General features: G+C 40.1%; 2 protein-coding genes across 3 annotated transcripts; both read left to right on the plus strand.

Moving 5' to 3' along the window:
- The first annotated feature begins 10,265 nt into the window (after window positions 1–10,265).
- LOC139390134 (P2X purinoceptor 4-like) lies at window positions 10,266–16,447 on the plus strand. 2 transcript variants are annotated; one of them, XM_071137323.1, is made up of 13 exons: window positions 10,266–10,499; window positions 10,780–10,927; window positions 11,088–11,159; window positions 11,265–11,337; window positions 11,637–11,733; window positions 12,113–12,193; window positions 12,639–12,780; window positions 13,941–14,077; window positions 14,255–14,345; window positions 14,907–14,972; window positions 15,065–15,169; window positions 15,319–15,426; window positions 15,614–16,447. In XM_071137323.1, exons 1-13 carry the CDS (start codon window positions 10,381–10,383, stop codon window positions 16,049–16,051), a joined length of 1,677 nt encoding a protein of 558 aa, XP_070993424.1. In that variant the 5' UTR covers window positions 10,266–10,380; the 3' UTR covers window positions 16,052–16,447. The 2 variants fall into 2 exon arrangements, with proteins under 2 accessions (XP_070993424.1, XP_070993425.1); XM_071137324.1 differs by having other exon boundaries at window positions 10,326–10,405.
- Window positions 16,448–16,594: 147 nt separating this feature from the next.
- Window positions 16,595–20,287, plus strand: LOC139390136 (P2X purinoceptor 4a-like). Its single transcript, XM_071137326.1, has 12 exons — window positions 16,595–16,854; window positions 16,994–17,141; window positions 17,793–17,864; window positions 18,097–18,169; window positions 18,380–18,476; window positions 18,563–18,643; window positions 18,764–18,905; window positions 19,152–19,288; window positions 19,366–19,459; window positions 19,639–19,704; window positions 19,870–19,980; window positions 20,190–20,287. Exons 1-12 carry the CDS (start codon window positions 16,718–16,720, stop codon window positions 20,217–20,219), a joined length of 1,188 nt encoding a protein of 395 aa, XP_070993427.1. The 5' UTR covers window positions 16,595–16,717; the 3' UTR covers window positions 20,220–20,287.
- The last annotated feature ends 4,731 nt before the right edge of the window (window positions 20,288–25,018 follow it).

Genomic DNA, 25,018 nt, shown 5'->3' on the forward strand with positions numbered 1-25,018 from the left:
GCTGCAACACCCGCAGCAAGGCATTCCCTGAAACTCCATTTAAGTTAATTTCAGTAATTGTGGGCATTAAATAACAGGATTGAGGAATTGAACATTGCCAGTCTATTTAATTACTGACAGACGTTACGTTAGGTACAGGGAAAATGCCATAATAAATCCCGTTTGCCTGAAAGAGAATCACAACCCACAAACCACAGAAAGATATTATAGAGGTGTGTGTGTGTGTGTGTGTGTGTGTGTGTGTGTGTATGTGTGTGTGAATGATTTAGAAATTGCGGTAACACTCTTATGTAGATGTCATAACCAGCCATAAAATAATTCCATGGTAGGTTTCCAGGGTTTTTACAGTCGTATGTAGGTGTCATAACCAGCCATAAAATAACGCAATATATGTCACAACAGGTCTAAATATATGTGTCATGACAGTGTTATGACTATATTATAACAGGTTGTGACAAGTTACATCAGCTGTTATGACATATTATGACATGGTTATGACTGTGTCATAACGTGTTACGACGCTGGGTGTCAAGTAAAGTGTTCCCGAAATTACTGACTAGCTAAAGCTTTTCAAGGACTGAGAGGCTTGAGTGGACATTCGACAAGAACATGACCTTCTAGGGAATATATTTCCAAGATTCCAGTGCTGTGCCCACCATAGCAGCGGGAAGTAGTTTGGGTGGGGATGCTGCGATTCTTTTTTGCAGATGTGTGGGGGGTGCAACAAATTGTCCAGAGCTGAAGATATATATCCGTCCCTAATACAGGACTAGTAAAGGCCCAGTGCACTACTTTTTTGAAAAATCTTTAAACTCCATGTTTTTAAGTGTTTACCAGCATTTGTAATAATGTGTGATAATTATCTGTGCAAAACAATTAATCTGATAAAACTTGTAGAATATAAAAAATACTTGCTTGATATATGCTTTCCAGTTTCTTGAAATACTTTGGAACTTAGTTATATGTGAAAACTGAAAGGATCTATTCATTCCTTCTCAGTAGATGCTCTTCCCCAGAGGAATTTACAGTAGTGAGTGCATATATTTTCAAACTATCTCGTACTGGTCTCTGTTGGGAATTGAACCCACGACCCTAGTATTGTAAGTGTCATGCTCTACCAACTAGGCCACATCATATCATCACAAACTACTTGATGTCTCAGTTTACTCAATTACAGCCAATGTACAATACAGAACATTTCCATTAAGTGGTTTGTATTTTGCACAAAAAGTGGTTGTATTCCATGTTACTTGATCATGAAAAATATTGAATTTGATGTGGATGTTTTGTGTCTTTGCCCGTAACGTTGCACCTTTAGATGTAAATGTTTGACGACAGGGTTTTGTTCTTCCTGGATTCTTTTAGAATGACAATAGCAGAGGAAGTGACAGGGCAAGATACTGTTCTTAATTATACAACTACCTTTTTTTGCCAAAGCGGAGATGCTGAAAAAAAACTTTTGCCCGCCCTACAGCCGTCTATATTTGTTTTATTATTAGGATTTTTCAAGTGGTGCAACAGCACCCTCAGCACCCTTACTTCCTGTGGCTTTGGTGCCCACCCTTACTTCCTGTGGCTTTGGTGCCCACCCTACTTCTTGCTTACAGTTTATAACCCTGTCATTACAAGGTAACTCTCATGAACCAGGGCCAGAGTGGCTGATGAACACTGAACTCAGCGTCCCTCTCACCCACCTCATCTCTCCTACCTTATTTGGCCCCCTATTGGTCAGACAGATAGATTATGAGGTGAATACCTTTGTGCAGATGAAGTAATCTTAAAGACTAGTGCAAACATGATGCTCCATTACAGCACATAAAATACCCTTAGTTGTTGTTGTTGTAGTGTTTTGCCCTTGAACCCTAAAACAAAGCTGTTTCCAATGTATTATGAATCGAAGCTACTCTATGTCTGTTTATCAGTTGCACAGATTATATCATGTTAAAGATTATATAATGTTGAATGGGACTGATTTCCTTTGTTGTTGCCAATGATTTTGACTCTGCACATTTGTCTCTGAACTGTGTGCAGCAATGCTCTCTAGTGAGATCATTCTCTGAGTGGGGGTGAAATGGCTATTAAAGCTTGGCTGCATTAGGCCTCTGCCTCAATCTGTCTCAAATGGCAGACCCCGGCGTGATGTCTTCGGGCCCTTGTATTCCCTTTATCAACAAAGGGTTTCTGTTTCCTCTCACCTGTGAGCAACACTGGGACAATCACATTGCTCTTTACAGAGAGGGACAGCTATACATCCTATGAGGTGTTTGATATATAATCATTGTCCTTAAAAGCATGTCAGTCCTGTTTTAAACTCCAGTCTGTGTGAGTAACACTCATTCCACTTTGGTTCATCTGAAAATGCTGATCTAGTCTTACAATATGAACATATTCACATTGATTAGTATGTATGTGTCATTTTATGTTGTTCTTTTACATTGACATGCAGGTTATTGGTAAGATATATTGTCACCCCTGCTCCCGCTCTCCCTCTCTGGCGCTCGAGGGCGCCAGACTGCCCTTCATTGCACACACCTGTCACCATCATTATACACATGAGCGCTCACTGGACTCACTTGGACTCCTTCACTTTGTTGAATGCCCCATCTATATCTGTCTGTTCCTCTGCTGGTTTCCTGTGTCAGCATTAATGTCGTTATGTTTTCATGTCCAGACGCTGTTCCTGTTCTGTATCCTGTCCTGTTGTTTATTAAATGTTCACTCCCTGTACTTGCTTCTCGTCTACCATCGTCGATCCTTACACACACACACATATATATATATATATATATATAGAAAGATATTATAATATAGCAACCAGCCCTAAGAAACAAATTTTCACATGTTCAGTTATGTTATGGTTGGTGTCAGTACCCTTTGTTAAAACAAAGACCATGTGTCATCTTAAATGCAAACCAGACCATGGATTATATGGGCCTGATTCAGATTTAGGAAATGAAACCTTTCCTACGCACTTCTCAGTAGCTGGTATTCAGACTTAACTTAGGAAGGTGCGTAATGGGCTTAAATAACGTGTAGGTTCTGAAAGTATTTATGAATCATAAAAAACAGATTTGGAGAGCCTTTATGCATGAAAGAAAGTAAACAGTGGTTTGATTCCTCCTGAAAATTGCCACATTCAGTTCTTTAACTCATGGTCATGTTGGAAAACTGGTGTACATAGAATTATAATAGGGAGAATAGTGTACAACAGTAGGCTGTACCCTCGTCTATTGCCTGCACTAACCATGAAACTGTGTGATGACACGGCCATGTATTGCGCCATGCGTCAAGTTCAAGCTGTTAAGAATTGGTCTGCACTCCGCTCCATAATGATTTAAATATATTTAAAAAAATATATTATCAACTGTTACTAATGATCCTCATCAACAACCACATGGCCGTGACAGCGTTTACATAGGAAGCAAATTAAGGTAAATTAAAGAATGTAATTAAACGGAATGATAATGTAGTCTATACCAACTGAAGGGAACTAACAGTAAATTGACAGTTGAATATGTGTTGTTATTAGACATTCGAGAGTGCTCATCCCTGCAAGTTAAAAGGCAGTATAATTTAAATTCTGCATAATGGCACAGCATTTCATAAACTTTATTGTGGGAAAGTTGATATGTTGATATGCTTCCGTTTGCTGTTAAACGACTGGTTTCACATTCATCTCCAGCAATTATACGGTCAAATATATCTAAAACAAGTGTCATTTACACTGAGTGTATTAGACATTATGGATACCTTCCTAATATTAAGTTGCACCCCCCTCCTTTTGCCCTCAGAACAGCCTCAATTCGTCTCCAATGCTTTCCACAGTCGTGTCAAATTGGCTGGATGTCCTTTGGGTGGTGGACCATTCTTGATACACATAGGAAGCTGTTGAACGTGAAAAGCTCAGCAGCATTGCAGTTCTTGACACAAACCGGTGCGCCTGGCACTGACTACCATACCCCATTTCAAAGGCACTTAAATACAGAAAAGTGTATAAAAAGGGAATTACGTTCCATATAACTGTGCTTAACTCGGGTCAGAATTGGGCCCTATTTGTATCCAATCTCCAACAGCCTGGTCTCATAGGCTGGACATAGCATGGTCGTGAAAATTGGGAGAAACATTATCCGTCTTTCTCTCCCCATTAGTGACCTGGCTTGACCTCCTGTGAGACTTACAACAACAAAGGAATGAGGTGGTAGTTTGGTTGGGTCCCTTACTGAGGCTGAAGGAAGATCAAACCATGATGTAGTATGGTAGTGATTTTATTTGTAATGATGTCATGTACAGCTTTCGTGATCAGTTAATTTTTTCTTCAAAAGCAATTTTTGTTCACAACTCAGTTTCGTCCTGTTTTCCAAGCAAGATACAAACTGATGCTCTAATCATTACATAATAATGATACAGTACATTGGGCAAAGGTGTGCATGTAGAGTGAAAGGGGGAAAAAAACATCAGGTGTTGCAGAGACCCCTGCTGCACAAGAATGACAATATTCAAATAAAATAAAATCCAAATTTATTGGTCACATACACATGGTTAGCAGATGTTAATGCAAGTGTAGCGAAATGCTTGTGCTTCTAGTTCCGACAGTGCAGTAATATCTAACTGTAATGAACGCAATGGGACATAGTGCTGGTTTCAAGCGCAGGGCGCATCAGGTGTTTATTTGTAAAGGACCACAGGAGGAAGCAGGTAGCTGGGTCCAGGGGCAGGCAGAATGTCATACACAGGGGGTCCAAAAAGGCAACAGTACAGGCAGGGAAATGGCTAATAACGTCGTCTGGGAGATCAGGCAATAGCTTGATAACAGGAAATCCGATAGGCTAAAGTACAGGCAGGGAATAGGCAAAAGGCATCGTTAGTGAGACAGACAAAAACTATCATACACGGGAGGATTAAATTACGGGGGAAAAAAACAGAGCTCTGAATAGAAGTGTCACAAAACAAACAATAAATCACAATGATGGGGTGCAAAGAACTGAACTAAATAGTGTGTGATAATGACATACAGGTACACACAAATGTACTGAACCTCATAGATTTGACATATTTTACAAACATTTTCGCAGTGCTAGAGGAATTACTACAGACACGGGTTCATTCCCAGACTGTGCCACAACCGGCCATGGCCGGGAGTCTTACAGAACGGCGCACAATTTGCCCAGCGTCATCTGGGTTAGGGGAGTGTTTGACCGGGGGGGTTTTACTTGGCTCATAGCGGCTCCTTGTGGTGGGCCTGTAGCCTGCAGGCTGACCCTGGTCGCCAGTTGAACGGTGTTTCATTCCGACACATTGGTGCGGCTGGTTTCCGGGTATTATTATATTATTGATCAATTGACTATGACTTTTTAAATCACCCAGCAGTGCTATTTGCAGAGGAGGACATAACGGGGCCTTCCCATTTTTGGGGACATTTAAAGCACATTTCCTGCATTTCTACATAATCTAATATGACCCATGGTCCTTCTAGCCATCTTTAGAACAACAAAAAGCAAGCAAAAATGCCCACAGTAAGAGATGATTAAATATGTTTAAGTGATTGATAAGACTGAACCAGATCCATGATAATTCAATAATCAATATTGTGTTGCACCTTTAACCAATAGCCTAACAAATGAACAACTCTTACAAATAAAGTACAAAGACAACTTTTGATTGTCTTTAAGACTATATCAAATTTCAGCCAGAACACCCAGCCAACCCAAGCCGCCTACATGCCCAACCCCCACCAGTCAAGTCAATAACTCAACTATCTCCCCAACTTCCTTCCCATTTTTAAAAATGTAATTCAAGGAAAAGGTTTGGAAAACAAAAGATGAATGAAAACACACATACCCCTATCCATTAACACACAGAAACAGTACACCCTCCATATAATTCATATCGTAGGCCTAATAGTCCTGTAGAGCTTTTTACTTGCACACAATACAGCTGGAACACCCCGTCCTGCCCCTAGGTGTCCACGTCCCTGTAGTGCCCCAACCAATCACACCCCACTCAGCTTTAGGATCTTAGTAAGTAAGCATTTCATGGTAAGGTCTACTACACCTGTTGTATTTGGCGCATGTGACCATTTTTTACATTTGATTTAGTGAAACATTCATTATTGGTTTCAGGTGTGTTAGAGTACAGTACAGCTGATCCCCAGGGCCAGGACTGAGCAGCCCAGCAGCTAGGGATTGCCTAAATCTCCCCTGATGTGGGTAGGTTTTCAAAACAGACTCCTTTTGTCGTACATTAGTCCATAAAATACCTTATGAAAGTTGAACAGTATACCTTTAATCTTAAAACAAATGTAGTGATACAGTACATAACTCGACATTTATTCCATACATTGTGGGAGGATAACCAACCTTCCAATGAATGGCAATGCATTTATTAGCCACTATAAATGCTAGGTTACACAGTTTCTTCTGATATAATGTGAGTTGTATTAGTCAGTATGTCAATGTAGCGTTGTTGATCTGTCAGTTTCCCTAGTTAATTCCCTACTTTTCACACTTACACAGTAATAAACAGCATCAACATGTATCAACATTTCCAAGCAAACAAAAACAGGGAGAAGGGAGAATCTGTAGACATGCTGAGATAACAGAACATGCTATTTGCCAGAATTCAGCCAGCCTTCACAAGACTACAACACATGCACATATATATGTCCCCTTTTGTGCTTTACACCTCCAGCAGAATAATAAAATGTTTGAGTGCATGATATTCAGTTTCACTGGCATATATAGTATGTTATATGGTTGGTCTTTATGTCTGAGATGATATGAACATGACTGGGCATTCAAACATATCTGTATCCATTCATCATCATCAGTAGCGTCTCCCAGGTCTTCCTCACATTTGTGTTTGACATGTTTTGTATCATCAGGAAAAGCCTCTATCAACCCTTAATACAGTTTGGAAATCAACTTTGGAGGTTTGTCAGACTGCCTTAAAATAGCATCTGGCGTGTCCAGTGTTTGCTGGACAGAGGGAATAAAGTGTTGTATCTGCAAAAATCCACCTCACCTCTGTCACAGACTGGTCTTCCCTGGCTGCCTGACTCTGGCTGCTAAGGCCCCTGTCACCAGCTGATCCTCCTACAATGAGGCATGACAAATAATTACCTTGGTGTACATTTCTACATTATATTATCCAAAACTAGAAGAAATGGTTCAATAATTGAAATTAACATTATTCCCAGATCCCAGACTGTAGCTTTAAACTTAGCCTGCTGTCATGTAGCTACTGTAGGTCTACCCATCAATTCAAGATGGAACTTTGTATCATTCACTGAATATACTGCGAAATTCACCTGAGCTCCATAGACTGGTCTTCCCTAGCTGTCTGACCCTGCTGGGACCCCTGTCACCGTCTGATCCTGCTAAGACATGATGAGCATAGTGTTGGACCTGCTGGTCCCGACAGAGATTATGGCTTGTTTGGCATTTTTCATATTGCAGGCGGGAGCAGGCCTTAAATCAGACGACAGACGACTTTGGGATGAAACTATTTTTGATGTCCCACAGATGATTTGAAACTGTCCTCTTTCTGCTTTGTAAGCGTTAGCCTACCTATTGTATTAAAAAGTACATATTTTTCGTATTATTCACACACTCAAAATTCTCTGCTTCAACTTCAGTAGCCTACCTCTCCTAGTTGGGCGCCTAGTATGTGTGTTCTTGTTGAAATAGAGTAAGCGATGAAATTCACTTAAATATGATTAGACTAGGGGCCTCCCGGGTGGCACTGTACTGCAGCGCCAGCTGTGCCACCAGAGACTCTGGGTTTGCGCCCAGGCTCTGTCGTAACCGGCCGCGACCGGGGAGGTCCGTGGGGCGACGCACAATTGGTCTAGCGTCGTCCGGGTTAGGGAGGGTTTGGCCGGTAGGGAAATCCTTGCCTCATCGCGCACCAGCGACTCCTGTGGCGGGCCGGGCGCAGTGCGCGCTAACCAAGGTTGCCAGGTGCACGGTGTTTCCTCCGACACATTGGTGCGGCTGGCTTCCGGGTTGGATGGTACTGTGTTAAGAAGCAGTGCGGCTTGGTTGGGTTGTGTATCAGAGGACGCATGACTTTCGAGCCCGTATGGGAGTTGTAGCGATGAGACAAGATAGTAGCTACTAAACAATTGGATACCACGAAATTGGGGAGAAAAAGGGGTCAAATTAAAACATTAAAAAAATGATTAGACTGTAGTTTACTACAGTGTCTGTAAATAAACATTGATAATGAAAAGAAGTGGAAGGCATTCAACCAACGTGAGTCGAAGTGCAGTCAAATGTTTTTATTGTGGTTGAAAAGGCAAACGCACAATAGGTTAGGCTACTATGCTGGGTGAGCTTTGCGCCTTTTCAATTTCAATAAATATGGATTACCCATTTATTTGTCTCTGCCTGTAAACAGTCCTCCTAAAAGGTAGGCTATATCCTATAGGATTATGCAAAAATGTAGCAAGTGACACTGCTGCTTCCAGTTCAGTAGCCATACCTGCGAAATCAGGTGCGCGTGTGGTCTCAATTAAATAGAGTAGGCTGTAGCCTATGTATACATGAACGGAGAAGCACGGGGCAGTTACCTTTCCAAGGAAATGTACTTCCTAAAATGGCCTATGATTAGGCTATAATTTACTACATTGCCTAGAAATAGGCCTAAATATTGATCACCCATATTTCTCAGTCTGAAACTCTTCCCACTCCTTAAAGGTAGGCTATAAAAATAGCTCAAGAGGAAGTGCAAGTCTCTCCTACTCTGCTTGCTTCAATCTACATCTAGCATATTGGCTGATATAGCTCAGTAATACAGATAGCCTAATATAAGTCAGAATCTCTGGTAACTTAACCTGTTTCTTAAGGTATTGTTGCACATTTGATATTGCCTATAGGGCGCAAAATTGCTGGGACCATGGCTGGCAAGTGAGCTGCGTTACATACGCCTAAAATAACATTGTGGGATTAAGAAATTAGTCCTGCACAGACCTCTTCTGTGCACCATGATAGTGAAGCCTCTAATGTTAGAGCTGTTTATTACTGTGTCCGTGTGAAAAGTAGGGAATTAACTAGGGAAACTGACAGATCAATAACGCTACATTGACATACTGACTAATACAACTCACATTGTCTAGTTTGATTGAGGCAAAAATAATAGTTTATGTAAGCCAATTTTTGGTGCTCTCTCTCTAATGGTACACCAACTAGCGAAAGCTTGCCAAGTTCATTTACTTCTGAAATGTGACAAAACAAAGGCTACAAAACATGTCCATGCAAACAAAACAAAGGCTACAAAACATGTCCATGCAAACAAAACAAAGGCTACAAAACATGTCCATGCAAACAAAACAAAGAGTACAAAACATGTCCATACAAACAACTGCTGTTAGATAGTAATAATAGCCACCTAATATCGCTATCTGACAGATAACTAGAAGCTAGAGCTGACCTGGCTGTGTGGTAGCTACTCACTAGCGTAGATGATTCATTCACTTCAGCAGAGAGGGGATGAAACATTAGCTAGCGTTACATGTCAGTTACAATACTAGCTCAGCACTGCGAATAAACACTAGTTTCGTATTTTTCTGTTAAAGAGCAGTTACCTTGACGGCTACGTCAGTCAACTAAAGATTAGCCAGTTTCTGTTCCTTTCACAACTATGTGAAAGAGCGCAAGACGTACAATGAACTATGCTCAACTTCCCGCCCCCTCCCCGTGCTGGTCCAGCCAGACTTCCGGAGGCTTTGCCTTCACACAGCCTATCAACCCACTCTGTGGTCTCCACATGGTCCTAAATCCAGTCGCTTAAACACTCCAAAAAGCCTACCCGACCGCTCGGAGGCGTCTGCACACCGTTGCCTTAATTTCTATCACATTCCAATGACAATACCGGGGGACAAAATTTACATTTCAGAATGTTGGGGAGACATCCCCCCTTCCCCAGTGAAAGTTGTGCCCCTGCCCAAATACAATGAAACCCTTCATAAGGATATGACCCTTTGATATGCAAATACTGATAGTGTCAGAAATCTTAATTTAATATCCTTTACCTCTTTTAATGTTCTTACCGGTATAGCCCAAGGCCTACATCATTAGTCAATATGAATATATTATTATTCATGTACTTTTCAAGCAATTTATTGTCAAATCATTTCAAAGTAGCAAATAACATAAAACAATCGACAAAGACGACTTTGTTTTCAGCTTTGGCTGCTCAGTAGGGATGTGCACGCACACTGCCTCCACAACAACGATGACTGGACCAGTCTTGAATTTCACAGACGTAGAATATTGTCCGGTCAATGGAACTGCAACAGCTGCAAGCTGACCCAGAGGAAGGAGAAGAAAGAACCAAGTATGAGTCAGAAGAGATCCTTTCTCTCAGTCAGACTAATCCAAAATGCCTTGTAAACTGCTAAATCTATGTGAGTATGAAACACATAAACTGGTCCGAATACAAAGTGTAAGGCTGGGATCGCTGAAATGGACATTTAACGGAGTCATATTGATGTTCATCTGGTGAGTAGGCTATTCTGCAGAAGGACTCATCTTGCGGTAATAACGGTAATAGACTACGAACGCCCACTCGCCTTGACTGATCAAGAATGTGTGCATAAAAATAAAGTATGAATGTTTTATATAATGATTATATTCTAAAATAATTATGTATTACTTGCATCAACTGCATCTCTTGTAACCATGCCAATGGTATTTTAAAACGATCAGGGATATCTATCAAAGTAGGCTAACTTACTCCAATTTGCAACATACCATGATCAAATATTGTTTTATTTTGTAGCATTATGATGCTCTGGAACAAGGAGTACCAAGAACACGACTATGTGGTCAGCTCTGTTACTGCTAAGGTCAAGGGAGTGGCCTTAACCAGTTTACCAGATGTTGGTGATATAGTATGGGACGTTGTGGATTACAGTGGGCCATCACAGGTGTGTGTGTGTGTGTGTGTGTTTATGTGTGTGTGAGATAGTGAGAGAATATTGTTGTTTTATTGTTGTATATTATACACATATTACATTTGTAATATACATGCACATATTTTTACATTGGTTCTGACTTTCTATACATTTGTTTGACTTTCTGTTTAAGGGAAAGAATTCATTTTTCGTGGTGACCAATGTCATTGTTACAAAAAAACAAAGGCAAGGAAAATGCCCTGAGGTAGAGTGCCAGTAGAACATCCAATTACTGTACAGTCTAATGTCTTATATCATTTCTATTTGATGACTAGAACACACTAATCTCCTAGGGATGTTTATATTACAGGTCCCTCCGTATGGAAAAGTGTGTCGGACAGACGAGGACTGTGTAAAGGGATTCTGGGATCAGCACAGTCACGGTACAACGACAACTGTCTAGAACTTCTCCCATTATCCATCTCTTCTGTTTGTGTCATCTCTATCTGGTGATACCATTTGTTCTTGCATGGAGGGGAGGAATTTGTCCCCGGTGTGTTAAGGTTTCAGACGGTCAGCTCCGCTCTGGGCTCTTTACTATTTGCAGATACATTATGGTTATATACGTTTATACAGTGGTAGTAAACATGTAGACACATGATAATAGAACATCTAAGATAATAGTTGGTATTGTTTGTCATGTGACCCATACAATAATTCAAATGTTTGCTTTCCTTTTCAGGGGTTCAGACAGGTGCATGTGTGAAGTTTGATGTGACACGGAAAACATGTGAGGTGTCTGCGTGGTGCCCCATAGAGTCCAAGAAAAAGCCCCCCAAGTAAATAAGTTCACTATTATTGTTGTTGTTGTTCTCAGCATCAGTATGCATTTATGTGTGCATGTCCTCTTACTCATATCAAATTCAGTGTGATTTGACATGTGGTCCCTGCAGAGGTTAGTTACTCAATAAATAATGTTATATTCTCTTCTACATAGACCACTGCCTGACAGCTATATTTATACTTTAGTTCCTCTAATGTGGAGGAAGCTCACTTTGTTAGTGCTGCATGTGTATATAGTCAAATATGCCAAGGAACATTGTTTCACAGTAGTTTAACAGAAACTTTTAAATGAAAATGAAACCGTCCGCTGTAAAAAAAATATTGTTTTCACAACTTTGCTTCAATAATACAATTGATGACTCCTCTGACGTCTAGGCCTGCTCTCTTGGCATCAGCTGAGAACTTTACAGTCCTCATCAAAAACAACATCAGATTCCCAAACTTTAATTTCATGAGGTGAGACTTTCCAATTCAATATGAATTAATTTGGCTTTTTAGTTTGCACACAACAGTTCTCAAGTAGATTATAATTAGAGTAACCTTCACCACCTTTACAGATGTGGGATCTTAATTTGATGACATTTAAAACATGTAGTATATTTGGGGTTTAAAACATTTTAAAGGCTTCTGAAGTTTGAATTTTCCACAATTTCAGACATGATTTTTTCCCTTAAGAAAAATGTATAAAAAATGTCCATCAATTGTAATCCATATAATCCATATAATAATTCAAATTTCCTGTTGCTGCAGGATTATTTTCCTGCTGTAGCTAACTGGCTCAAACTAAGATAATTAATCTGTACATACTCTGAGAGCATCAAAAACTATTAAATGAATTGTTAAAAAAGGAAAACAAGCACATTCTTCAATTTAGTGAAACTGATGCGTTTTTGTCTTACAGAAGGAACATCCTCCCTGAGATGACGGAAAGCTACCTGAAGCGCTGCCAGTTTAACAGGCATACAGACTCCTCGTGCCCCATCTTCCGTCTGGGGGACATTGTAAAGGAGGCTAAAGAGAACTTCTTAGAGATGGCAGTTGAGGTGGGCTGCTTTGTTAGAGGGAGTTTCTCAAACAACCACAAACTTTCACATAAACTAACTCTATGACCCTCAATTATGTATGTCCCTCACTGTTGTCTGTATCTATTTTGTCACTGCACATAATGTTGGACATATTTGATTACTTATTGAATTACAGAATTATGGTTTGGATTCAATCCGTATCCGCGTAAAAATGTTAAGGATGATTTCCGATTTGGTATTTTATTAGGATCCCCATTAGCTGTTGCAAAAGCAGCAGCTACTCTTCCTGGGGTCCACACAAAACATGAAACATAATACAGAATGAGATAATACAGAATATCATTAGACAAGAACAGCTCCAGGCAGACAGAACTACATACATTTTTTTTTAAAGGAACACGTAGCCTACATATCAATGCATACACACAAACAATCTAGGTCAAATAGGGGAGAGGCGTTGTGCCACGAGGTGTTGCTTTATCCGTTTTTTTAAACCAGGTTCTCTGTTTATTTGATCAATATGAGATGGAAGGAAGTTCCATGCAATAAGGGCTCTATATCATACTGTACGTTTTCTTGAATTTGTTCTGTATTTGGGGACTATGAAAAGACCCCTGGTGGCATGTCTGGTGGGGTAAGTTCGTGTGTCGGAGCTGTGTGTAAATTGACTATGCAAACAATTTTGGATTTTCAACACATTAATGTTTCTTATAAAAAGAAGAAGTGATGCAGTCAGTCTTTCCTCAACTCTTAGCCAAGAGAGACTGCCATGCATAGTATTTATATTAGCCCTCTGATTACAATGAAGAGCAAAACGTGCAGCTCTGTTCTTGGCCAGCTGCAGCTAAACTAGGTCTTTCCTTGCAGCACTGGACCACACGACTGGACAATAATCAAGATTAGACAAAACTAGAGCCTGCAGAACTTGCTTTTTGGAGTGTGGTGTCAAAAATTGAGCCGACATGTGCAGCGTGTACCGTGAGTGCAGTGCAGTCTCCGCGAACGCGGGAACATTGCCTTGACATTTAAATCGAGATATAATGCGGATGTTCCCCGATACTTCGGCGATACAGATTGAATCTAGCCCTAGATCACCTTAGTTACGTCAGATTACATGATTGTCAGGTTGATATAAAACACGTTGAGTAGATCATCTCCACCATGCTCTCTCACCAAAGGGTGGCGTCATTGGGATCCAAATTAAGTGGGATTGTAACCTGGATGGGTTCTTGCGGAACTGTCTGCCCAAATACTCCTTCCGCCGGCTGGATGAGAAGGAGAGCAATAGAACACTGTACCCTGGTCTCAACTTCAGGTAATTGTGACAGGCCTTGTTCTTGAGGCCAACGGTCATGTCATAGGTCATACATGGTCAGTTGACCCATGTCAAATTATGGAAAGCTGTCAATCAATACTGCTATAGACATTTGTAATTGTATATATCAATGCAATCCAGATATTACATTGTTTAACCTACTACTTGTGTTGGTAGGTTTGCCAGATATCAGACAGAGAAAGGTGTTGAGGAGAGAACCCTGTTTAAAGCATTTGGGATCAGGTTTGATGTCATGGTGTTTGGAAAGGTTTGTATGACTGAGTAAGTCTCGTCATTTAAACCTGTAACAATGATGATGGTAATCTTGTGAATGTGTTATTTATTTATTTTTTTTATCCCCTTTTTCTCCTTAATGTTGATCTTGTCTCATCGTTGCAACTCCCCAACGGGCTTGGGAGGCGAAGGTTAAGTCATGCGTCCTCCAAAACATGACCCGCCGAACCTCGCTTCTTAACACCCACCCGCTTAACCCGGAAGCCAACCGCACCAATGTGTCGGAGGAAACACTGTTCAACTGACGACTGCTTTCAGCCTGCAGGCACCCGGTCCGACACAAGGAGTCGCTAGAGCGCGATGAGCCAAGCAAAGTCCCCCAGGGCCAAACCCTCCCCTAACCCAGACGGCGCTGGGCCAATTGTGCGTCACCCTATGGGACTCCCGGTCACGGGAGGTTGTGATACAGCCCGGGATTGAACCCGAGCTGTATCTCTTAGACCGCTGCGCCACTCAGTAGGCGTGCATTTATTTTTCTAATCCATGAAAATCTGAAAAAATACAAATGGTAATTTATATCATGTGTTCTTTTAAGGCAGGAAAATTCAGCATAATCCAACTGATCATATTTATTGGATCAACTCTATCATATTATACACTGGTGAGTGTTACTCAGTCTTTTTTATTCAACTTGTTTCAAATGCAAAACTAATAACAGGGAAAGTAAAGGACAATGATTGTGATTTTTCGTAGACCACTGTATTTATCGACTGGCTCATTGGGACCAGTTGTTACTCTAAAGAAGCCAGACAGAACTACTCCGAGAAGAAAGTTGAATCTGTTCAGGACAGAAAGCAGGTAGGAGTGGGATGTAGGAGTGGGATGGCATTCCCCACTGAGGATTATACAAACCCACAGCAAGATTGTCATTCTCATTGGCTGAATTGTTTGATGTAAATATGTGGTGAGACGCTGAACAATGAGACAATTCTTCTTCTATGTTCCAGTGCATTCTCTGTGTCTCGTTTGTGGACGAGAACCATATAAGAGTGGTGAAGAAATCACATAAGAAAAGTTTACAACAAGTGAAGCCCATCTCTGTTCACCCATGCAAGGTTAGCATAACTGTGTTTTCCCCAATGTAGTGCCATTCTCACCCTGATACAATAGATAAAGATGTCACTTTTAATCTCACTTTCTTATCCTCCTCTTGTCTTTTATACAGTAAGTCAGTATGTTAATACATACATATTGTATCAGTGCATATGACTAATTTGATGTGTACTGCACACTTGTTGCCAGGATGACACAGGGCACCTGAGTGCCATGGTTGGTGTATTGCAGAAAGGCAACAACATCATAGACAAGCCGCCCCAGGTTCTCCCCCGGCCCAACCGTCCAGCCTGGTGTCTGTGTGGCTGCTGTCTCCCTTCCACCCATCCCCAGGAGCAGCTGTGCTGCAGGCAGAGCATTGGCCGCTGCATTACCACCACCTCCCTGTTTGAACAGCTGGTGCTGAGTCGGCCCTTGTTGGAGGCAGTGTTGCTGTACAGGGAGCCTCTCTCTGACCTGACCGAGGGGGAGCAGCGGATCGCCGCCCTTCGCAACTGCTCCTACAGACAGTACATCAGCTGGAGAATTGGGGCCCCACCCAGAGAAAGTATCCCTGTCATGCCCAGTTGTAGTGTGTGGAGAATCAGAGAGGAGTACCCCAGCCAAGAAGGAGAGTACACTGTCTGAGGCCCAGGAGAACTACCTCTCCCCAGTCCAGCCCTGACACACAGCTTTAGGGACGAGGAAGAGTCAGTGTTCTAGAAAGCTCCATCAGAGATTGGTTCTCATCATGTAGTGACTGTACAATGCATTTGTACTGGTGTATTGATCTAATCTTCCATTCAGCATTAAGGTTAACATCTTCAACCAGAACATTGTCTTGTAGATATTGTGTCCATCCATCTCACTGTCTAGGGACCATCAATAATGAAGAGGGAAATAACGTAATATACTTTATCTTAGATGAGACTGAACAGGAGCTAACTGGAGGTGGGAACTGCTTTATCTTTTCTTTGACTGTTTACTTACATTTAGATTGGAACATATGTTTTTTACCATGTGCAATAAATGTAACTTTGAAAATATTGTTGACTTGATAACATAATTTCACAACTTCGCTAGTTCTTGTGTGCATAGAGTAATATTTTCATTCATCCATTGGAGTGGATGAACAGCAGTTTTATTATGCCACTTGTCAGATAGGGTATATTTGCCAACTGAGCCAGGGTCAGTTGTAATTTTCATACTAGCCATTAAAATGATTAGACTATTATCTCAGCAGGCTGTGACACCTCTTTACCTCTTTAATCACTCCCATTGCTAGTTTTCTACAGTGTAACCAGAACTCAGAAGATGGGCGGCTGTAGCTCTCAGAGCTGCCACCACTGTTTCTTTGAATATGAAACAGAAAGAATGATTGTGGTAAAGAGCAAAGTAGTGGGATCCGTCTTCAGATTAATCCAGTTTTTGATCCTCTTTTATGTGATTGGGTAAGTTGGGATTCAATTATTCTGTTTCTTACATTAAAAAGCTGGTGTTCCAGTACATTTAGTCAGAGTGGATGTGTGAATGTATCACTGTTTCTACACCTGTGTCCCCTTGTCTCCTGTCTGACCTGCTACACTATAGGTATGTCTGTGTGGTGCAAAAGTCCTACCAGGAAACAGACTCAGTGGTCAGTTCTGTCACAACCAAGGTGAAGGGCACTGGCTTCACCAACACCTCTGATCTGGGCGCCCGTGTGTGGGATGTGGCTGATTACAACATCCCCCCAAAGGTAGAGTGGTGGAAAAAGTACCCAGTTGTCATACTTGAGTAAAAGTAAAGATACCTTAATAGAAAATGACTCAAGTAAAAGTCACAAAGTAAAATACTACTTGAGTAAGTCTAAAAGTATTTGGTTTTAAATAAACTTAAGTATTAAAAGTAAAAATAATTTCAAATTCCTTACATTAAGCAAACCAGATGGCACCATATTATTGTTTTTTAATTTACGGAAAACCAGGGACACACTACAACACTCAGACTTAATTTACAAACGGAGCACGTGTGTTTACTGAGTCTGTCAGATCAGAGGCAGTTGGGTTGATAAGTGTGTGAATTTGACTCTTTTCCTGTCCTGTCCGGTGTCAGGGAAAATGTTTGGAGTAAAAAGTAAAGTATTTTCTTCATGAATGTAGTGAAGTAAAAGTTGTCAAAAATATAAATAGTAAAGTACAGGTACCCTAAAAAAAAAAAAAAAAATGTAAGTAGCACTTTAAAGTATTTTTACATAAGTACTTTACACCCCTGCTCAGGTAGAATCCTATACTCTATACACTTTATCTGCAGTGTATTACTTTTTTTGTCCGTTTGAGTTCAGATTGTGTTGTTAACTGTTTTTGTATAGACTTTTTTTTTTTCACGGAAAATGTCTTCTGCCTGGCAGGGTGAGAGTTCTTTCTTTGTGTTGACCAACATGATTGTCACCCCCAATCAAACTCAATCGACCTGTCCCGAGGTAAGTTGCTGATTTCTCCTTTAAAATACATTGAAATGTGTAAGTCTATATTGTAAAATGTGTATTTATTGTTTGAATTAAACACCACTGAAAATGTCCAGTGAAATGTTAAGTTGGACTGTATTTATACTAAAATACATTGACTTAGAAGATATGCATTATACAACCATTATTTCAATGGTAATCAAAAGTATTTGAATGATAGTGAAATGTGATCCTGTATCTTCTTAAGCTCCCAAACCAATCCACCATTTGCATGTCAGACAGTGACTGCTTAGAGGGATCCAATGATGTTCGTGGTAACGGTAGGTCTTCATGCCTTGCTGATGAGTCCTTGTAAAATTGTTAAGGGCAGAAACCAGCAGGGAGATGGCTGAAACATTCATAAGAAAATCTAAATCTACTCCTCCAGAGAAAATTGTCCTGAAATTCAGTCATATTTTCAGAATCATCCTGCAACATATTTGATTAACTAAAGAGTAATGTTTTCTAATCGTATTACTCTGTTAAAAAAGGTATCCAGACAGGGCTATGCATGAACTACTCAGAGACTGTCAAAACATGTGAAGTGCTATCTTGGTGTCCTCTTGAAATAGACATCAACTTACCCGAGTAAGTAAGAACAAATTATAATATGATTCATGAGCGTATGCTCATTGGGGCAAGGTATTATAAGTGGAACACATTTTGTATCATAGACATGCACTGCTGGTTGCAGCAGAGGACTTCACGGTGCTAATCAAAAACAGTGTGACATACCCCAAATTCAACTTTCACAAGTGAGTCATGTTAATTTGTCCGCCACAGAAATTAAACAGGAAAAGGAATAAAGGCAGGACACCTGCTTGAGAGTTTTACTTTATTCTGTAGAATAATATTTTCTCTTTGGTCTCTTGCAGAAGAAACATTTTGCCTGATGTTAACTCCTCCTATCTGAAACAATGTGAATTCAATCGCAAAACAGACCCTGACTGTCCCATCTTCCGCCTTAAAGACATGGTCTCTGAAGCTGAGGAGGACTTTCAGACCATGGCAATCAGGGTATAAAAATGTAGCTCTACACTCTCCTCTTTAGGTCCCTTACAAGCCCCGATTCTGCATAAGTCCATAATTGATGTTCCTGTAGTCATTCTTAATGCCGTGTTTAGTGTGTGTTGCAATTGAATAGGCTTTAATCATCCTTGTTCATCAGGCCACATTTTGGCAGTAGTGTCACTCATTGGTATATCAAATTACACATTTAAATAGATGAATTTGAGATGAGACTATATGGTTGTGTTGGTTCAGGGTGGTGTTCTTGGGATTATGATTGACTGGAACTGTGACCTGGACTGGCCTGAACATTACTGTGGCCCTAAGTACTCCTTCCGCAGGCTAGACAACAAAATCCCTGAAAACAACGTGGCCCCTGGATACAACTTCAGGTGAAATCAATGAACCTGTGGACACAATACTGTCATAGAGTATAAATACAGCTTTTCAACAAGACTTATTTCCACAGGTTTGCCAAGTACTACAAAACCACAGATGGTAGGGAAACAAGAACCTTGATCAAAGCATATGGAATCCGATTTGATGTCATTGTTTTTGGAACGGTGAGACTCAACATACAAAAAAAGAATTGATTCTTAAAACCACAGGAGTAGAATACTTAATTTTGACAATGTATTAGCTTTATGTTCACAAGATGGTAAAGGCAACAATTGAGACCACCACAATAAGGGTTTCAAGGTCAAATGACAAATCAGCCTACTCTACTGTTCTATCTTTACAGGCAGGTAAATTCAACATGGTTCCGACCATAGTGAATGTAGGTGCAGCGCTAACGTTTCTCTCTTTGGTAAGTTCTGTTAAGTGGAGCCATCTCCAAAACACTCATTATTTGTAAACAAACATTCCTTATTAGTACCATAAAGCATTTTTCTAAGAAATGTTAGCCTGTTAATACAGTTTAATTGAGTTGTCATTTTCAATTTGAAATAGTCATGCAAGTGTGTGCCCTTAGGTGAATGCAGTTTGTAACTGGTTTCTCCTGACATGCACAAAGAGAAGAGACTACTACAGCAAACACAAATTCACATATCTGGATAACATTGATGACAATGCTGGTGAACCTGTGAGTTACCTGTGAATTTTCAAGCTTATTCCACTATATACAGGACCAGTTTAATTATCAGGGAATACTTACAAAAATAACCATCACTATTCTTTGCTTAACAACCGCAACTTGACTGTTTATCAACTTTTTCATTATGCAGATTTTACTTAAATTAGTTATATAAATCATGTATTATTAATCTGACAAATTCTTACTTGTCTGTACAGCTGGGAGAAACAACGTATGGGACCCGGTAGATCCTGCACAGAGAAGTAGTCATTTCACATTGTGGGGGAATGTTGAAGCCATCTTTTGTCCAGACCTCTAGCCATCTCCAGCCCCTGCCCCCTAAACATCATACATGGGGCATGTACTGATATTACCTAATATTCCAGATTAAGCCTCGTCAAATGTGAAGTGTATAATCTGTTATAAGATACCTTAAAACAAGGTACAAATAAATAGTAAGAAAATCATTTTAATATGGAAATTGTCATTTCACATAGTTGATCACAAAAGAATAATAAACAAGTTACAATATAGAAAGTAGAAAATATATATTTTTAGACTATCGCCTTTTCTGGAAAATGTGTCCTCTTCCCATCCCTCCACGTCCTCGACCCCTGGCAGCCCCTGGGAAAGAGGAGACAAAGCAAATAGTTTGTCTATAAAAACATACAGTACCAGTCAAAAGTTGACACCTACTCATTCAAGGGTTTTTCTTTATTTTTACTATTTTCTACATTGCAGAATAATTGTGAAGACATCAAAACTATGAAATAACACACATGGAATCATGTAGTAACCAAAAAAGTGTTAAACAAATCCAAATATATTTTAGATTCTTCAAAATAGCCACCCTTTGCCTTGATGACGGCTTTGCACACTCTTGGCATTCTCTCAATCAGCTTACGTTTTGTAAACTAGGCTACCTATGTAATTTCTTAATTTAGTTTCATATGTTGCTGTCCAGTGGTTCTGAATTTGTGATGCATCCGACTGTCCACATTTTTCTGTGCAATAGAATTTTACATTTGAAAAGTGTGTGTACTAGGCTATTTAATGTACATTACCAGTTTGTCTTCAGTCCATTTTAAAATGGGATAGATGGGCTATGGTATAGGTTGAATGTGATAGTCTGCCTAAAACCAGCCCGAGTAGGCCTATGACTCCATTTCTATTCTATTCAGAGTTTAGAGAAATTAATAGAATTAGAAATGATTTATTATCAGGCTGGTTAACTTCTCTGGGATATGTGGGACGGGTAGTGTCGTGTCTTTACTATCATTAAATGAAGACTTAGTTTTTATCAAAGATTCTCTGTAATTAGTATTACGCGATCAAACTGATTAATCGTGTAACTGTAATTAACTAGGAAGTCGGGGCACCAAGGAAAATATTCAGATTACAAAGTGATCATTTCCCAATATAACCTTTCAGATATTTTCATATCTGATCAATAGTCTTCTGATTAATTATTTATTTTACCTCACGTTAGTCACATTCCAAATGTCGTAAATTGTTGGTTATCTGCACAAACCCAGTCTTCAGTATGAGTCATTGTCTTAAATCATTTATTTATTACTAACTAAGTAATTCACAGAAATTGACTAAGGGGGTCGACTAAGAAGCCACTACAGAGTTGATAATTATAACAATTGAAATGCTAATCCTTTGCACATGAACGCTCACTCATTCGGGAACAATGGCAATCAATATATATATTTACGCTCAGTGTGTCGTCTTGATCGCTGTTGAAAAGTTTGTTTATTTTGTAGAATTGTCCGTCTCTCTCCCTCTGTCGTGGTTATAGTGGATAGTTCAGAGTGACATTCATTCATGTTGTTGTAGAATGGCTGTTTCGGCGGTTGTCGTTCTTCACGTTCAATGATACCAAATTCCTAGCTGCAGACTAGTAATTAATATCAAAGACTTGTTCTTATTCTGTCGGTATCGATAGTCTAAGAGTTTAACCACGTGGTATGGTTAAAAGATTCAGCAATGGTCTGCAACCTTTGTCCTCCCGTGATTGAGAGAAACATGGTCTACTTAGAATTTCTCAAAGTTGGGTTTTATTCGGAATTGCAGAAAAGGGGCTGTCCTAGGATGCCTGACCCTAACTGGGCTCATGGGCGGTCCTCTGATTTTGTTCAACTCAAAAGGGAATTGGAGTTTCCTTCATTAAACAGTCCAAAATCACATTGTAAAATTGTATCATCCTCACTCATCTTATACAACAATTAGATGTAAACGTCATATCTGAGGCAATTATATAAACAGCGTTATGGTAATGTGGCCGCACCGTCTCCCATGAGCTTCCCCAAGTTGTAACAAACGGACCAGTTCATAGCTTGATTCTTCACCAATCTTTTATATCTTCTCCGGAACATGAAATTTGTTCGGACCTCAAGTTCTGTGAGGTGGAAGAAATTCCTTTGTTCTCTATGAAAATTAAATCTCTTATACTGTGTCCATGAGGAGATAATCTCTTCGAGGTATTTACGAACTCGCTGACCACAGCAGCTTGGTTGAAGGAGCAGAGAGAGGGGGGTGGTGCTTGCTGTACCCAAAGAGGGCAACGTCATGACAGTAGCGTCCCACCTAACCAACAGCCAGTGAAAGTGCAGGGCGCCAAATTCAAAACAGAAATTCCTCAAGCATACAAGTATTATACACCATTTTAAAGATAAACTTCTCGTTAATCCAGCCACAGTGTCTGATTTCAAAAAGGCTTTACGGCGAAAGCACACCAAACAATTATGTTAGGTAAGCACCTAGTCACAGAAAAACACAGCCATTTTTCCAGCCAAAGAGAGGAGTCACAAAAAGCAGAAAGAGTTAAATCACTAACCTTTGATGATCTTCATCAGATGACACTCATAGGACTTCATGTTACACAATACATGCATGTTTTGTTCGATAAAGTTAATATTTACAGTGGGGCAAAAAAGTATTTAGTCAGCCACCAATTGTGCAAGTTCTCCCACTTAAAAAGATGAGAGAGGCCTGTAATTTTCATCATAGGTACACTTCAACTATGACAGACAAAAAAAAATAATTATCCAGAAAATCACATTGTAGGATTTTTAATGAATTTATTTGCAAATTATGGTAGAAAATAAGTATTTGGTCAATAACAAAAGTTTCTCAATACTTTGTTATATACCCTTTGTTGGCAATGACAGAGGTCAAATGTTTTCTGTAAGTCTTCACAAGGTTTTCACACACTGTTGCTGGTATTTTGGCCCATTCCTCCATGCAGATCTCCTCTAGAGCAGTGATGTTTTGGGGCTGTTGCTGGGCAACACGGACTTTCAACTCCCTCCAAAGATTTTCTATGGGGTTGAGATCTGGAGACTGGCTAGGCCACTCCAGGACCTTGAAATGCTTCTTACGAAGCCACTCCTTCGTTGCCCGGGCGGTGTGTTTGGAATCATTGTCATGCTGAAAGACCCAGCCACGTTTCATCTTCAATGCCCTTGCTGATGGAAGGAGGTTTTCACTCAATCTCACGATACATGGCCCCATTCATTCTTTCCTTTACACGGATCAGTCGTCCTGGTCCCTTTGCAGAAAAACAGCCCCAAAGCATGATGTTTCCACCCCCATGCTTCACAGTAGGTATGGTGTTCTTTGGATGCATCTCAGCATTCTTCGTCCTCCAAAAACATGACGAGTTTTGAGTTTTTACCATAACGTTCTATTTTGTTTTCATCTGACATTCTCCCAATCTTCTTCTGGATCATCCAAATGCTCTCTAGCAAACTTCAGACGGGCCTGGACATGTACTGGCTTAAGCAGGGGGACACATCTGGCACTGCAGGATTTGAGTACCTGGCGGCGTAGTGTGTTACTGATGCTAGGCTTTGTTACTTTGATCCCAGCTCTCTGCAGGTCATTCACTAGGTCCCCCCGTGTGGTTCTGGGATTTTTGCTCACCGTTCTTGTGATCATTTTGACCCCACAGGGTGAGATCTTGCGTGGAGCCCCAGATCGAGGGAGATTATCAGTGATCTTGTATGTCTTCCATTTCCTAATAATTGCTCCCACAGTTGATTTCTTCAAACCAAGCTGCTTACCTATTGCAGATTCAGTCTTCCCAGTCTGGTGCAGGTCTACAATTTTGTTTCTGGTGTCCTTTGACAGCTCTTTGGTCTTGGCCATAGTGGAGTTTGTAGTGTGACTGTTTGAGGTTGTGGACAGGTGTATTTTATACTGATAACAAGTTCAAACAGGTGACATTAATACAGGTAACGAGTGGAGGACAGATGAGCCTCTTAAAGAAGAAGTTGCAGGTCTGTGAGAGCCAGAAATCTTGCTTGTTTGTAGGTGACCAAATACTTATTTTCCACCATAATTTGCAAATAAATTCATTAAAAATCCTAGAATGTGATTTTCTGGATTTTTTTCTCATTTTGTCTGTCATAGTTGAAGTGTACCTATGATGAAAATTACAGGCCTCTAATCTTTTTAAGTGGGTGAACTTGCACAATTGGTGGCTGACTAAATACTTTTTTTGCCCCACTGTATATCCAAAAATCTGAGTTTACATTGTCGTGTTATGTTCAGTAGTTCCAAAACATCCGGTGATTTTGCAGAGAGCCACATCAATTTACAGAAATACTCATCATAAATGTTGATGGGAATACAAGTGTTATACATGGAACTTTAGATAAACGTCTCCTTAATACCCCTTCCAGCTTTATGCAAGTCAACAAGTCTTAATCTTAGGTCATCTGAGTTCTATTTTGATCAAGGCATGGTTCACATCAGGCAATGCTTCTTGTGAATAGCAAACTCTAATTTTGTGAGTGTTTGTTATGGGGCAGGGCAGCTCCTAACCAAAATGTCTCCTTGATTTGACTCCAGGTTAGTTGACTCCTGTCATTAGTCATTAGCCTAAGGGTTCACATACTTTTTCCAACCTACACTGTGAATGTTTAAATGATGTATTTAATACAGACAAGAAAAATACAATTTGTGTTAGTTTAAGCACGCTGTTTGTCTTGTGAATTTTAGATGAAGATCAGATCAAATTTATGCAGTAATTCAGGTA

This window comes from Oncorhynchus clarkii, chromosome 30 (genome assembly GCF_045791955.1).
Source record: "Oncorhynchus clarkii lewisi isolate Uvic-CL-2024 chromosome 30, UVic_Ocla_1.0, whole genome shotgun sequence".
In the NCBI taxonomy this organism is placed as follows: Eukaryota; Metazoa; Chordata; class Actinopteri; order Salmoniformes; family Salmonidae; genus Oncorhynchus; species Oncorhynchus clarkii.

Excerpts from the sequence above, each read along its gene's own strand:
- LOC139390134 (XM_071137323.1), top strand. The coding sequence starts at position 10,381 with ATGCCTTGTAAACTGCTAAATCTATGTGAGTATGAAACACATAAACTG. Across the intron at positions 12,781-13,940 it reads TCTTAGAGATGGCAGTTGAG|GGTGGCGTCATTGGGATCCA; the intron begins GTGGGCTGCTTT and ends CTCTCACCAAAG. Across the intron at positions 15,170-15,318 it reads CTGTTCAGGACAGAAAGCAG|TGCATTCTCTGTGTCTCGTT; the intron begins GTAGGAGTGGGA and ends TCTATGTTCCAG.
- LOC139390136 (XM_071137326.1), top strand. The coding sequence starts at position 16,718 with ATGGGCGGCTGTAGCTCTCAGAGCTGCCACCACTGTTTCTTTGAATAT. Across the intron at positions 19,460-19,638 it reads ATGTCATTGTTTTTGGAACG|GCAGGTAAATTCAACATGGT; the intron begins GTGAGACTCAAC and ends CTATCTTTACAG. Across the intron at positions 19,705-19,869 it reads CGCTAACGTTTCTCTCTTTG|GTGAATGCAGTTTGTAACTG; the intron begins GTAAGTTCTGTT and ends GTGTGCCCTTAG.